This window comes from Stegostoma tigrinum, chromosome 6 (assembly GCF_030684315.1).
Source record: "Stegostoma tigrinum isolate sSteTig4 chromosome 6, sSteTig4.hap1, whole genome shotgun sequence".
NCBI classification, from domain to species: domain Eukaryota; kingdom Metazoa; phylum Chordata; class Chondrichthyes; order Orectolobiformes; family Stegostomatidae; genus Stegostoma; species Stegostoma tigrinum.
In genome coordinates this window covers 73,523,715-73,539,936 of record NC_081359.1, presented here as the reverse complement: position 1 = coordinate 73,539,936, position 16,222 = coordinate 73,523,715, and the positions used below count along the sequence as shown (strand labels likewise).

The 16,222-nt window shown below is 40.8% G+C and overlaps 1 protein-coding gene across 2 annotated transcripts in view; it reads left to right on the top strand.

Moving 5' to 3' along the window:
• The window catches only part of LOC125453322 (palmitoyltransferase ZDHHC20-B-like), a 103,766-nt gene that overhangs the window by 16,000 nt on the left and 71,544 nt on the right, over positions 1 to 16,222 (top strand). For both annotated transcript variants that reach the window (XM_048532731.2, XM_048532729.2), the window contains exon 2: positions 2,271 to 2,297. In XM_048532731.2, coding sequence (XP_048388688.1) covers positions 2,271 to 2,297 — 27 coding nt within the window. The remainder of the gene's footprint in view (positions 1 to 2,270; positions 2,298 to 16,222) is intronic.

Here is a 16,222-nt window from a genome sequence, read left to right as displayed (position 1 = left end):
CTTGGAAATATATCGTGGTTGTTTGACTGTCACGAGGTCAAAATCCTGGAATTCCCTCCCTAAGGGTATTATGGGTCTACCTACAGCACATGGACTGCAGTAGTTCAAGAAGGCAGCCCACTACAACCTCAATGGCAACTAGGAACAAGCAATAAATGGTGGCCAGCTAGTGATACCCAAGTCCTGCAAGTGAATTTAAAAAAAAAAATTGGAAATGGTTTTTATATTAAATGATGAAGGGTCTAGGCCCGAAACGTCAGCTTTTGTGCTCCTGAGATGCTGCTTGGCCTGCTGTGTTCGTCCAGCCTCACATTTTATTATCTTTATATTAAATAGGACTTGAAGAAAAATCATGTTGTCGTCGTTTGCCAGAATAACTTGCTGACTCTATATCAAAAATTGCATTCAAAGGAGTGAATCACATTTTAGCTTCCCTCTAAACATAACATTCATATTATCATGTGATTTTCAGGGGGAAATGGGAAATACTACAATATTACAAATTTTTTAACGGGCTACATTAAATAAAGGAGACTATGAACTGAAACTGGCAACAAAAGTAGAACATGAATATTGCACAATCTGCTTGCAATTTTGCCATTTTTGTTTTATGCTTTCCCTTAGCAATGCTTCCAGTACATGAACTACAATTGTTCCTACAGTGGGGAAGCAAGCCATTCGGCCCATCAGGTCCACATTGACCCTCTGATGAAAATCCCACCCAGACCCACACCATTACCTTATGCCTCTAACCCTGCATTTCCTGTGGCTAATCCACCTAATTCCTGGACACTAGGCAATTTAGCAGGGGCAATCAACCTAATGTGCACAATTTTGGACTGTGGGAGGAAACTGAAGCACCTGGAGGAAAACCATGCAGACATTGGGAGAATGTGCAAACTCCACTCACAGTCACAAGAGGGTGGAAGCTGAGGCAGGAGTGAGGCTGTGAGGCAGCGGTGCTGACCACTGTGTGCTAAATTTGTAATGAGCACCTTGTGCAAGTAAAGAAGTGGCCAGTTAGTTACACTTTAGGGCTTGGCATGCTTGACTTGAATGCTATCTTTTGTGGTGTTTATTGTTCAAATATATTTGTTAGACAAGTCTGGGCTTTCAGTTAACAAATGCTGTTACTTCAATGTGTAATCCAATACAAGTTTTCAGAAGCTTTCTTAATAGGTGAAAGCTCTTTTGCAAAACCTTGAAATCCCTGTACCTCCTTTTGTTTGTACCCTCCGTTTGATTTGACAGGCATTGTGTTTCTAATCCTGACTGCCAACTCATGATTCTTGATGGAAAGTACGTGTGGTGTTTGAAAAGGACAAGATCGGAACATGATTATGAAGTTTAATTAATACCTTGTTAGCAATGGCCAGTTGAGATTTGTATTAGAGGGTAAGCAAAGTCTGTGAAATTTATACCCAAGTAGGAGTTAACAGCTGAAGGGATGGATGAAACCAAGGAAATGAAACAAGGAGACTCTGGCTGGTTAAGATGATTTTGAGAGTCCAGTATCTTAATTTCTAAATATAAAAACAATTCTTCTATTTTGGCCTTCCATTAACTGAAACATTACCCACGAAGAGAATATCGGAGAAATTCAACAGGTCTGGCAGCCTCTGAAACATTACCTCTCTTTAGCTTTCGCCCATGAAACCTTACCTAATAAGTATTCGTTGCATTTTTGTTTTTTTTTTCAAATTTCCAGCATTTGCGCTATGCTGCCTTTGTGCTGCGGAAGCCACCGGTTTACAATGCAGTAAAGTTCTTAGTATTTCAGCCTCAGTAAAAACTATGCAAACAGAATTGGGCACACGTGCAATAATTTCATGGAAGTGCAGAACTTAAAGCATTTCTGAAGAAGATTCCTGACCCAAAATGTCAACTTTTCTCTCCTCGTCTGCCTGGCTTGCTGTGTTCCTCCACTTCCACACTATTATCTTAAACATTGCTGATAAAGGTAAAAGCTTCAATGGCCTGTCTCCTTTTAACAGTGTTTAAGTACATGTTTTATTGTGGCTGAGTTTCATTGCCTGATGCACTTTTCTCCAGCCCAGTGAATTAAATGATCTTTGATTCCAGTAGCAATGTTTATATTCACAGTGCCCTTTGGTAGCGGAGCTGTGAAATAGTGCGGATATGGTACTTTGGCTATCTGTTAACAGAAGTGTGATGATTCCCATTTAATGATATTTGAGCTTAAGTTAATGTGCACCTTTTATTTTCTGGTTTGCCAAGTTTCAACAGTTTCTTTTTCCTTTACTTTGCAGTTACCATCCGGAGCATTGGAGAAAAGGGTAAGGATTTGCATTTAGCGTACTCTGCTTGGAAGTCTTAAATGTAATACAATAAAAATGTTTTGCATTTGAATGTGGATGCTAAAGTAAACACAGAATGTAGCTGTGATATGACGATTTCATTTTGCCATGTATATTTTTAGTTATCAATGGAGGGCTAACAATTGAGTAAGAAATACTTAACACTGAGCATCATTGCAGAGGTAGGTGGTGATGTGGTGGTAATGTTATTGGACTACTAATCCAGAGTCCCAGGCTAATGTTCCAGAAGACAGATTTAGAATCCCACCATGGCAGATGATGAAATTTAGATTTAATAATAATCTAAAATAATAATTTATTATTATAATAATAATAATAATTTAAAAGCTGATGTGATGGCAATCTTATAACCGCAGTCAGTTGTTGTGAAAGCCCATCTGGTTCACTGCTGTCCTTCAAAAAGAAAAGCTGCTATCGTTTTTTGGCCAACATGTGACTCCAGACCCATAGCAATGTGTTTGACTGTGAAGTACTGTCTCTCTTACCCACTCGGCTATACAGAACCACTAGAGTCTAAAAGGTTTGAATCAGTTCTCCTCCATGTTGAACAGCATTTTGAGAAAGCACAAAGTGTGGCAAAGGCACAGAATATTCTCTGGAAATGTCTACCATCATGCGTGGCTCTGAAACATTACAGATTTGCTAATTCTTGGTGGATGTAGCTGCTAAACTGGGTCTGCAGCAGCTGGTGAGGGAATCAACAAGAGGAAAAATCTCGCCTGACTTCATCCTACTGGTCTACCTGTTGCAGACTTGTCTGTCCACGACAGTATCACTAGGAGTGATCACTGCACAGTCACTGGAGGCAGTCATGGGTTCACATTGAGGAGGACATCTCCACTGCTAAATGAGTCCGATTTTGAACAGGAGTTGCAAGTCATTGCATGCTGTTTTGAGGTGCTGTGGGCTGCCATCTACAGCAGTTGTGTATTCAGCCACATTCGAGAGCCTCATTGGCTGGCATGTTTCCACTCGACCATTACCAGCGAATCAACCTTGACTGAATGAAGAGTGTAGAAGGACATGTTAAGAGCAGTGTCAGGCACTAACCTGTCATGCTACAACTCCAGACTACTTGCATGTTAAACAATGGAAGCAACATGCAGTGGACAGGGTGGCATGATCCCAAAACTAATGAAATAGATCTAAGTTCTCTGCAGTCCTACCATATCCAGTCATGGATTGTGGTGGATGATTAAACTAACAAGTGGAGGAGACTCCATAAGTATCCCTAAACCCAATAATAGGGGTGATTAATCAGTGCAGAAGATGAGGCTAAAGCAGTTACAAATATTTTCTGTAGGGATTGCTGAGTGGATGATCTTTCTTAGTCACTTCCTGAGGTGTCCAGTATCTCAGATGCCTGTCTCAACTAATTTGATTCATTCCACATGATCTCAGTTATCATCTGAATTAACAATACTATAAAGGCTGTTTGCTCTAACAACATTCCGGCAATGGTACTGAATATTTATGTTCCAGGACTAGTCATACCTGTAGCTAAATTGTTTTGATACATCTCCAGCACTGGCATCTACATCACAATGTGCCCACAAACCAAATCCAACTTTGTAATTACTACCCTGTCAATCTAAGTGATGAAAGAGGTCATTAACTGTTAACAAGTGACACGTGCAAAGGAGTAACCTGCTGGTTGATTTTAAGTCTAATCCTGTCAATGCCACTCAGCTCTTTAATTCTTTACAGCCTTGGTCCAAACATAGAGAAAAGAGCTGAACTGCAGAAGTGACATCAAAGCACTGACGATCTCATTCGAGGAGCCCTAGCAAAACTGGAGTCAATAGGAATTGGAGCTACTGTTCACTCGTTAGAGTCACACAGAGCATAAAGGACGATAGTTGTGATGATTGGATGTGAATTGTCTCTCTCCATGGGGATTAGTGCAGGAGTCCCTCAAGGTAGCGACCTAGGCCCAACCATCAGTGGAATCATTAATAATCTTCCTTTCATTTGTAAGGCCAGACGTGTGTAACCATCAGCGAACATCCCCAGTGTTCAGCACCATTCACTACTTGTCAGATAAAGTAGTTGGAATCCATATACAGTGAGACCTGGAAAATATCCAGGCTTGTCTGACAGCTGGCAATAATATTTACAACAGATTTGGAAGGCAGAGCTTCTCTCCATGAAGAGAGAATCTTGCCATTGCTGCTTGAAGTTTAACAACATTACCATTGCTGAATCCACCACTATCAACATCTTGAAGGTTACTGTCGACCAGAAACTGAACTGGACCCGCCGTTTAAGTATTGTAGCTACAAGAGCGGGTCAACAGCTAGGAATACTCTGGCAAGTAACTCCTCTCCCTCCGTGGTACCAGTCTGCTGTCTAAAAGACACAATTTGAGGGTTTGTTGAAATACTCTTATTTGCTCATGTCAATGTAATTTCACCAGTACTCGCAGCTCTACACCATCCAGACTGAAGCACTCCACTTGATTAGTGGGTTTGTACCACTGAAGGGACAGGACATTATTAGAGAAGGTGATAAATGACTGGGACTTTGCATAGTAGGAATAGGAGTATGACCGTATCTGTTTCATGCTTAATTCCGTCTTCCTATGCAGCATAAGGCACTGAGAACATAGAACAGCAGAGCACGGTACAGGCCCTTCGGCCCATGGTGTTAAGCTGACCTACTATCCTACTCTAAGATCAAATTACCCGACATTTTACCATCATCCATGTGCCTATCCAACAGTCATTTGAATGTCCGTAATGTAGCTGACTTATCTACCACTGCCAGCTGCGCATTCCATGCACCCACCATTCTGTAAAGAACCTACCTCGGACATCTCCCCTATACCTTCCTCCAGTCACCTTAAAATCATGCCCCCTCATAATAGTCATTTCCGCCCTGGGTAAAAGTCTCTGGCTATCCACTCTGTCTGTGTCTCTCAACATCTTGTACGCCTCCATGAAGTCACCCCCATCCTCCTTCGCTCCAATGAGAAAAACCATAGCTCCCTCAACCTTTCCTCATAACACCTGCCCTCCAGTCCAGGAAGCATCCTGGTAAATCTCCTCTGCACTCTCTCTAAAGCTTTCACATCCTTCTTATAATGAGGCAACCAGAGCTGAACATACTACTCCAAGTGTGGTCTATCCATGGTTTTATAAAGCTGCAGCATAACCTCACAGCTCTTAAACGCAATTCCCCTGCCAATGAAAGCCAACACACCATATGCCTTCTTAACAACCCTTACAACTTGGGTAACAACTTTGCGGAATCTATGGATGTGGATCCCAGGATCCCTCTGTTCCTTCACTCTGGCAAGAATCCTGCCACTAACCGTGTATTCTGCATTCAAATTCGACCTTCCAAAATGAATCACTTTACACTTTTCCAGGTTGAATGCCATCTGCCACTTTGCCCAGCTCTGCACCCTGTCAGTGTTCCGTTACAACAGCCCTCCACACTATCCACTGCTCCTCCAACCTTCGTGGCATTGGCAGACTTACTAACCTACCCTTCCACTTCCTCATCCAAGTCATTTTATAAAGATCACAGAGCAGAGGTCCCAGAACAGACCCCTGTGGAACACCACTGGTCACCGAGCTCCGGGCTGAATACTTGCTATCTACAATTACCCTCCGTCTTCTTTTGGTCTGCCAGTCTATATCCAGACAGCCAAATTTCCCTGAATCCCATGCCTCCAAACTTGCTGAATGAGCCTAGCATGGGGAACCTTATCAAATGCCTTGCTAAAATCCATATATGCCCATCCACTGCTCGACCTTCATCAATTTGTTTTGTCACATCCTCAAAGAATTCAGTAAAGCTTGTGAGGCATGACCTGCCCCCCTCAAAGTCATCCTGACTATTTCTAATCAAACTGCTTTTCCAAATAATCATAAATACTGTCTGTCAGAATCCTCTCCAATAATTTGCCCACCACAGGAGTAAGACTGATTGGCCTGTAATTCCCAGGATTATTCCTATTCCCTTTCTTGAACAAGGGAATAACACTAAAGTGCAGAACTAGGTACTTTTTGAAAGAATTTAGGGTCTCTGTCTTCACTACAAACTCCGACAGCAAATTCCAGATACCCAGTACCCTCTGCATTTTTAAAAAAAAACTTCTCCTGTCTCCTCTGATCCTTCTGCCACTTAGCCTGAACCCATGACTTCTGGTTTTTGAACTACTGCCAAAGGTTCCTCCTATCTCCTCTATCTCTACTCTTCACAATTTTGTATACCTCATTCATATTCCTCCCTCAACCTTCTCTGTTCCAAGGAAAACAGCCCCAATCTTTCCTTTTAGCTATAATTTCCTTTTACTATTTGACTTCCCTAAATGCATTGAAGTTGAACATCCATCTGTTCCTATCTCCTCCTCTTGAAGTCATTTGATTCAACCACCACTTTCAATATTTGCTTTCTTCATCACTGATATACAATGCAGCCAGGTGTGCCATCCAGAAGATTAATTGCAGTACCTCACCAGGCCTCCTTTAACAGTATATTCAAAACCCACAACCTCTGCCATATCGAAGGATAAGGACAGCAGCTACATGGGTATGTCTACCATCTGCAGATTCCACTTCAAGACTCTCACCATGCTGACTTGGTGCCATAGAGCTGTCACTTCACTTTTGCATGATCAATATTCTGGAGCTTCCTTCCTGACAGCATTATGGGTTTTTGTACATCCCAAGGACCGCATGATTTTAAGAAAGCAGCTCACCACAGTCTCCTAGGCAGTTCGGGATGGGCAATAAATGCTAGCCCAGCCTGTGGTACCCACACTCCATAAACAGATTGGAAGGAAAAAGAAAGAGTGAGCTGCATGGAGGGTGATGATTTCTGAATCTCATCTGTAGAATTTGACAGGCATCTCCAAGGGTACACATTTTTATTGCAGATTTCAATTTCAGACAAGCATTTAAAAAATGCCAATCTAGTAACATTTACTTGAAAATTTTATCAGCTTCATCATGTATCTAACACATACAATGTTACATTGTTCAATCAGCCCTGAATTTGAATGCAGCATGTGAGGCCACTGCCCATGAATATTCTTCTCAGTTAGCACAATGGCCCTTTTTCATCCATTAGCTTATTTGATCTTGACTACACAAATAGACAGTGCAACATCACCTCTCTCGCTTGAATGTGTTGAGTATAGTCAGGATAGGAGAGGATACGCCCTTTCCTTCTATTTATTTAATGTTGGTTGCCACGTCCTGCTATGTATTTAAATGTCCAATCTTATAATGAGTGAGTAAATGGATAGCTGTGGTGGATCTGCATCATTGGTTTTCTTACAAAATGTCCAAGCAAGCCATGTGGTTGAATCAAGTGACACCAAAGAAGAAGGAAGGATCCTCAGCTTTGGATTTACCATTAGCTGGAGACACTGCAAAAGAGCATCCAGCACGGGTGATCCTACACAGTGTTCATCTAAAAGACATGGGGAAATGAGGAAACTTGTGCTGAGATTGGCAACAGTAGACCCATGCAATAGTTAAGTGTGAAACAGATATGGTCATACACCTAGAATCACATGTACAAGACAATGTCTAAGCCATTTATCATCTCTAATGATATAATATCCTTTCAGTAGGATAAACCAATCAGAGATGACAGTGCCACTGTATATAAAGCACAGGTGCCCTTAACATTGACACAGACATTGGTGGCCTCCTGCCTCCTGGCTCCAAAATCATTTGAGGAGGCTCTCACCTAACAAGACAAAACTACCGACTTAATCTGTGTCTCATCCAACTCTTTTTGAATAGTTCACCGCTGATCTGACATAGCCTCTGTGTACGACCTACAAAGTGCACTTCAGCAACTAGCCATGACTGACAATTTCTCCCTAACCATTTTAAGATGACAGTGGTATATATGAATACTAACATCTGGAAGTTTCCCCTCGAGTCAAACATTCATTATTTTAGTTATTCCTTTATCGCACTGAGTCAAGTCCTCAAAAACCCACTCAGAAGTACCATAGGTGTACCTTCGTCACATATGTAAAGCATTTGGAGAAGCTATTTCCTCATTCTGTCAGAAATGATACTTAGAATATAACTTTTTCTCCCACAAAGAGTAATTGAATTAAAGACCATTAAATTATTGTAAGTGACGATGCAAAGGAATCATATTAAACATTATGGGGTGTAAGCAAACAAATGGTGACTCGAGGGAAGAATCTGGATCAAATGGCCTGTTTGTGTTGTAACATTTTGATGCCATTTCTATGTTCTGTTTTTCAACTTTCCTACTGTGCTCTTCATCAAACCACTTGAATATATGAAAGCTAAATACTGGAAAAGGTAAATCATTCTTCACATTTTCCTTATTGTTTTATATTTTTATGGTGTGACTTATGCATGTTGTTACTCCATCCTTCCCACTTCACATTCTCCTGGGAGAGGTTAAAAATCTGGCAGAATTATTTTCTCGACCCAGCAGATGATTAAATCAGTTGCAAGAGATCTTGGTATTTGGAAGGTGCACTGCCCTATACCTTCTGATTTTGTATGCTGTTATGTTAGTCTTACTCACATGTTTACGTCCTCCTTGAATACTTGCAACAAATCAGTACTTGCTGCACATTCCAGAAATTTGTTCCTGCAAATTGTGTGAAAAGAAGTTACTTAATAAAATGAGTTCTGTGTTTCATACCTTTTATACCTGTGTCCCATGATTTTTCACAGATCTGTCCATTGTGAAAAACCTATGCATACGGCTCAGCTTAGTCTTTTCAATATCTTAGTGTTCATCAAGTGGACAGAAGTGCCTCTTTCCATGCTATGTGACTCTATGAATCTCCTATGCCTACTATAACTGCAGCCACCTGAATTTTAAATATAATAGAAGCAAATGACATGCTGGAAATCTGAAATAAAAATAGAAAATGCTGGGAAAAACTCAGCAAGTCTGACATCATCTCTATTTCTATCTGGAGATAGAAATATTAAATCTGATAGTTCTTTTCTTACATCTTCCAGGATCTAAACTTCACCCATTATGTGAGGGCAGAGTCAGTGGACATTGGTATAAATAAGATGTAAATATGGGGTCAACTTAACAAATTGATAGAGGACTCTGCAAATCTAGATGCAATCATTTATTTCATATGTATAGGTGGAGAGCAAGCCTCAACATAGAAATGTAAAGCTCACTGTGGTGGGTTAGGTTACCTTCAAGCATTATACTGATTATAGCACGTTAGGATTCCCACACTTCAGTGTTTGTGTCTCATGTGATCTTTGTTCTCCCAGAGTCTTTTGTAGACATTGTCTGTTCTTTACCCAAGGACTCTGATAGTATGACAACTAAAGTTGCCATAGTCTGAAGACCACACAGCTGCTCTCTGACAGAGAGAGATAACTGGTGGTGAGTTCATCCTGGGGCATACCACACCTCAGACAAGGAGTGTGGTTGAGAAGGAGGAACCTTCCACTTGTTTGGTCTGGAAATTGAACCTGCACTGTCGGCATCACACTGCATCGCAGACCAACCATCCACCCAGCTGAACTAACTAACCAACCACGGCCTCAACAGTCCGTTTTGTGATGCACTTCTCTTTATATCTGTGGTCCCCCCCATGCTTTATTTATTGCTGATTATATGAAAATATTAAACCAGGTTGATAGGACATTATTTTCCAGTAGTAATACTAAATCTTCTAGTAATTCCTCTGTTGAGGTAGCCCTCCAGGATATCTCCAGTGATCCCCTCCAGTAACTTGCCTATAACTGAAATTAAATCTAATAATCCTTCATATTTATTTCCTTCTTTTTATGTGTACATGCCCTGTTAGGTTAATTTTTCCAGATGATGAGAACGCCATCAGATCCCAAGGAGCTGTTAAGTATTTGAGTAAGAAGCTCAAGTATCAACTTTTTTTTTGAACATTATCAAATGCATGTCACAAAGAGGATGCCGTTTGGAAACCAGAATACTGGATGGTGCACATAGTAAATGGCTGATGGGAAGCGCAATTCTGAGATTGTTTGGACTAACGTCATATCATTTTCTTCATGTTGTCTTTTCCATGACCTGATGGAATAAATTCAATTTAAAGCTTAGATGAACAAGTTAATGTCAACTGTAGAGGTACCTGTTTAATTTGTTGAGCAATATTATTACACACCTCAGCTGGGACTTGAGGTCATAGATTCCCTGGAGCGCAGAGGCTGAAAGGTGACCTTGTTGTAGTCTATAAAATCATGGTGGGCATGGATAGAATGAATAGTCAAGGTCTTTTCTCAAGGGTAGGGAAGCCCAAAACTAGAGGGCATTAGTTTAAGGTGAGAGGGGAAAGATTTATAAGGGACTTAAGGGACAAGTTTTTCATTGGTACTTGTACGGAATGAACTGCCAGAGGAAGTGGTGGAAGCTGGTGCAATTTACAACATTTAAAAGGCATCTGGATAAGTATATGAATAGGAAGAGTTTAGAGGAATATGGGGCTTGATTAATTTACGATAGCTGGCTCACATACCCAAGTTTGGACCAAAGGGTCCATTTCTGTGCTGTACATCTCTATGCCTCTACTTAAAAGTGATATACAAACAAGATAAAGGTGATATGGGGAAACATTTCTTTTCACACAGCAAGTTGTTAAGGTGTATGGAATGCACTGGAATATCTGGAAATGTGGTGAAGGTAAGTTTTTAGTTGAGGCATTCAGGAGGACATTGGATGGTTATTGGCTAGAAATGATGTGTAAGGATACTGGAAAAAGGAATGAAAGTGGTACTTGGTAATAGAATCACAATGCAGGCACAATAAGCCAAATAGGTTCCTTCTATGCTGTAACAATTCTGAGATTCTTGAAGTATGGTGGAGTAATGAAAATGGGAGTTAGATTTTAAAAAATCATTTAGTTAGTTATTACCATGAAGAAAAAATGAGAACATTTCTGAATTTAATGTCAGTTACTTTAGTTAATACCAATAAAGCTACTTATTGTAAACCCACATTTGTGAAATACCAGAACATTAAGATTGGGTGAAAAGGTACATACGGGAGAAAGTAGAGGTATTTTTGTTCCATGTGTTTTGACAAAACCTAGTATGCTACCAACTATCGGTTAAGACACATTGGACAATTTAAAAGCAAAATACTATATTGCTGGAAATCTGAAATTTTGTTTTTATAAAATGCTAGAGAGACTCAGCAGGTTTGCAAGCATCTGTGGAGATAGAATGTTACCTTCAGATGAGTCATTTTGGACTAGAAGCATTAACTTTGTTTCTCCTCTAAAGGTGCTGCCGGACCTGCTGAATCTTCCACTTTTTAAAATTAAATAATTAAGCAATGCTTGGGTTAAATGAAGCAGCCTTTAACGAAGCTGTGAATTTTTGTCAGATTTACCTTCCAGTTTTCTTTCTTAACTTCCTCTTCCTGAGGAGATGACTTGTGCTACTTATTGCTTTGGATAATACCATCTCTTCAGTACCTCATCCAATTCATTGTTTGTTTTATGGCAGGTCCAATAGGACATCATTACCAACGCTGGACCAACCTAATTCCCTTGCATTTTCAGCAAGTGATCAAGCACTGAGATTGTGATTGATTTCATTAATTTAGCCCTTTTCTCAACTTGGAGTAGTGAAACAAATCATGCAGTCCCATTGTCACCCTGACAAATTTGACATTTTTAAGACCAATGAGTGAAGAAATCTGAGACCTTCCTACGATTCATAGCTTTATACAAGGGTTTAATAATTTAGTGACAAAACAAGATTATTTTTGATCGTGTTGTGAATATGTTTGATTTGTTTGTGCTAATTATTTTGAAATGCTGAATTTTCAATTTGTATCAAAGAAGTTGGTCTCTGGAACATAATGGCACTTTATTCAAGAAACAAGCTTCCAGCTTGAGGGTTCAAGTACTTTGTAACTTGCATTGAAAAATTCGTGTAGCTTAGAAATCAGGTTAAAAATATACAGCGATGGAATAATCTTCCTGTATCAAAAAATAGGCAAACAAATTTAGTAGATAACAGAAGTTGTTGAATGAGAGATTTTAAAAAAGATAAAATTATATTAAAATTAGAAACCTGCACATAACTCTTAAATATACTGAACCACATATTAATTTCACAATTTAAATACTTCATGGAGAATGGGAGCCACGTAGAGAATAAGGCTCCATTTGTATACTTGACCTCGCAGTGTTGAATATTGTCAAACTTCTGTGTCATGTTACTTATTCTAGGTGTAGTGGAGCTAACCAGTTTTGAAGTTGGATTGATTTGTCTCTGAGATTTTCCCATCATTGTACAAATATTAACCCTTATTCATAGGGTTTCAGACTTTGTGACTTGAAGGGTGTTACACTCACTGATAGTTAACGAATAATTTTGGTGTATAGATGTGTTGTCTTTTGATCTGAAGTCCAGTGCTGTATGGGCACAAGGGATAGGTGTAGCCAATGTAGATCAACACGTTACAGAGAGGGACTCTGAAAGGGGTGGGAGATCGGAAAACAAATGTCTATGTTTTTCTTTAAATTATTATCCACCTGGCTAACTGCTCCTAGTCAATTTGAATGTGTAAACTCAGGATTTTTGTGGGTTTTACCTCTGTCAAGGGGTATTGCCTAACTTTGTCAAGGGTACATGTTCATATCAATCACAATCTACTTGCATTGATTAACACTTAGCTAACTACATACCATTTTCCTCATGCCATTCAGTGAGGGTGTTGAGTTTGCTGAACTAATAGGCAATTAACCTTGCACTCATAACTGTTTATACAGCTGCTGGTTCAAGCTGTTGTTGGAGAAGGTGTACACGAGCTGGAACGAAGGGTGTGTACAATTGTACATTCAGCTGACAAGCAGCTGATTGGTCTGTTGACTAGTGACCAGTTACCAGTGACTTTCTGCCTGACAATGACTGTGATTGTTCACAGCTGCAAGCTGTTTAATTACCTGAAAACCAAGTTAGGAGCCTTCAGATCTTCTCCAACCCAAAAGCGGTCTTTGTACGTACAGCTTAAAAAAAAGACACTTTCAGCCTGAAGAAATGATGTGGAGGTGCCAGTGTTGGACTGTGTGGATTAAGTCAGAAGTCAAATGACACCAGGTTATAGTCCATTATTATCACTTTCAGAGTGGTGCTGCTTCATCAAATGAAGTGTATCAGTCTTTCTGCCTGTAATGCACACCTGATGAAGGAGGAGCGTTCCAAAGGCTTGTGATTTCAAATAAATCTGTTGGTTTATCATCTGGAGTTGTGTGATTTCTGATTTTAGCCTGAAGAAAACCAGTTTATTTTATCTGGGGAAGTTGCGGTATGCTGTAACTTTTGAATTAATGAGTTAGTCCTTTTATAGTTGTGAATCAATCACCCTGTCCCTCTTGGAAGCAAATTCCAGAGAAGGAATATCAAGAAACAGCTTTCTGATCAGCACAAAAATTATCTCATCAAAACTTTGTGAACAAGATCCACTAAACCACCTTCCCAATCTTTCTGCCCATGATGCGCACCTTTTTTCATGTTTGTGTAACGAGGAATTTATAAAAGGATTTAACGTTTTAATTTGAGGTATATGCTAATGGTTCATAATTGTTTACCTATAACTAGTCTTTTTATTTGCAATTTTAAATGTCTCTGTCGTTGTTGCTCACTATTTTTCACTAGGACAGTTGGCCCTATATCGGCAAGGTTGCTGGTCTATACAGACCTTTCCTTCATGTTGGGAAAATCTCAGAAGAATTTTGGGAAAGATACTGACAAGACATGGCAATTGCAATTATGAATCCATCAGATTTGCCCATCTACAGTACTGTTAAATTTGAATTACTTTGGAGTATCTGTTTTGCATGTGTATTGTTGTTGTAATCGTCAAGTCCAATGCATGATCAGTCTTGATTTGGCTAGGCAGGTGTGCCCAATTTATGATGAGGGAGATGGTCATTTTATTGAAATCACTTCCTTTTCTCTCCTTGACTGAATTCCCCAATATGTAGATCATTGCAGGAGCATATTTTTCATTGCAGAATTTCCCTGTTAAGTTTCCAGTTTGTAGAAGATAAGGAATCATCTCCAATTACTTCTGTCTGCTTAGAAAATATGTATTTTACCTCATGATGATTGATGTTATATCCAATGTCTAATTGATACATCAATGTATTCCAGAAAATTCCAAAGCCTATTAATGTTTTTTCAGTTCAGAGTTATTTCTTCATAATACCTGCTGCTGCTTGGAACTGCTTATTTTAAAAGCTCACTTTGAAAAGTGTTCATTTGTTCTCCAGCATGTCACATTACCAAGAATTAATTCATATCGCTAAAACTGTGCAACTTCTATTGCCTGTGTCATCATATAAATGTTATCAGAATTTGATTTTGAAGTAGCATAGTTACAAATATAAACCGATTTAAAACACAAAACTGTCTTTGACCAAAAGTGTTTTCTCCCCCTCCAAGTGGCTTCACTGTATATAACAGGATATTAAAAAGTGACTTTTCTGCACAAAAGCTGACGTTTCGGGCCTAGACCCTTCATCAGAAAGAGGGATGGGGGGAGGGTTCTGGAATAAATAGGGAGAGAGGGGGAGGCGGACCGAAGATGGATAGAGGAGAAGATAGGTGGAGAGGAGAGTTTAGGTGGGGAGGTAGGGACGGGATAGGTCAGTCCAGGGAAGACGGACAGGTCAAGAAGGCGGGATGAGGTTAGTAGGTAGGAAATGGAGGTGCGGCTTGAGGTGAGAGGAAGGGATGGGTGAGAGGAAGAACAGGTTAGGGAAGCGGAGACAGGCTGAGCTGGTTTTGGGACGCAGTGGTGGGAGGGGACGAACTGGGCTGGTTTTGTGATGCGGTGGGGGAAGGGGAGATTTTGAAGCTTGTGAAGTCCACATTGATACCATTGGGCTGCAGGGTTCCCAAGTGGAATATGAGTTGCTGTTCCTGCAACCTTCGGGTGGCATCGTTGTGGCGCTGCAGGAGGCCCATGATGGACATGTCGTCTGAGGAATGGGAGGGGGAGTTAAAATGGTTCGCGACTGGGAGGTGCAATTGTTTATTACAAACCGAGCGGAGGTGTTCTGCAGAGCGGTCCCCAAGCCTCCGCTTGGTTCCCCCAATGTAGAGGAAGCCACACCAGGTACAATGGATGCAGTATACCACATTGGCAGATGTGCAGGTGAACATCTGCTTAAAATGGAAAGTCATCTTGGGGCCTGGGATGGGGGTGAGGAAGGAGGTGTGGGGGCGAGTATAGCACTTCCTGCAGTTGCAGGGAAGGTGATGCGTGTGGTGGGGTTGGTGGGGAGTGGGGAGCGAACAAGAGAGTCACGGAGAGAGTGGTCTCTCCGGAAGGCAGACAACAGCTCGTCCCCTCTTCCTCCCCACTGCATCCCAAAACCAGCCCAGCCTGTCTCCGCCTCCCTAACTTGTTCTTCCTCTCACCCATACCTTCGTCCCACCTCAAGCCGCACCTCAATTTCCTACCTTCTAACCTCATCCCGCTTCCTTGACCTGTCCGTCTTCCCTGGACTGACCTATCCCCTCCCTACCTCCCCACCCATACTCTCCTCTCCACCTATATTCTTTTGTCTCCATCTTCGGTCCGCCTCCCCCTCTCTCCCTATTTATTCCAGAACCCTCTCCCCATCCCCGCTCTGAAGAAGGGTCTAGGCCCGAAACGTCAGCTTTTGTGCTCCTGAAATGCTGCTTGGCCTGCTGTCTTCATCCAGCTCCACACTTTGTTATCTTGGATTCTCCAGCATCTGCAGTTCCCATTATAACATTTTTCTGCACCACTTGGGTCTATTAACCGAACCATAAAAGCAAACCTCCAGCATTTCTTTGTTTTTTTTTAACCTGACTTCAATTAACACACATGATAGCAGTGTGTTTCATTGATCATAATTACGCAGAATATATCATAGA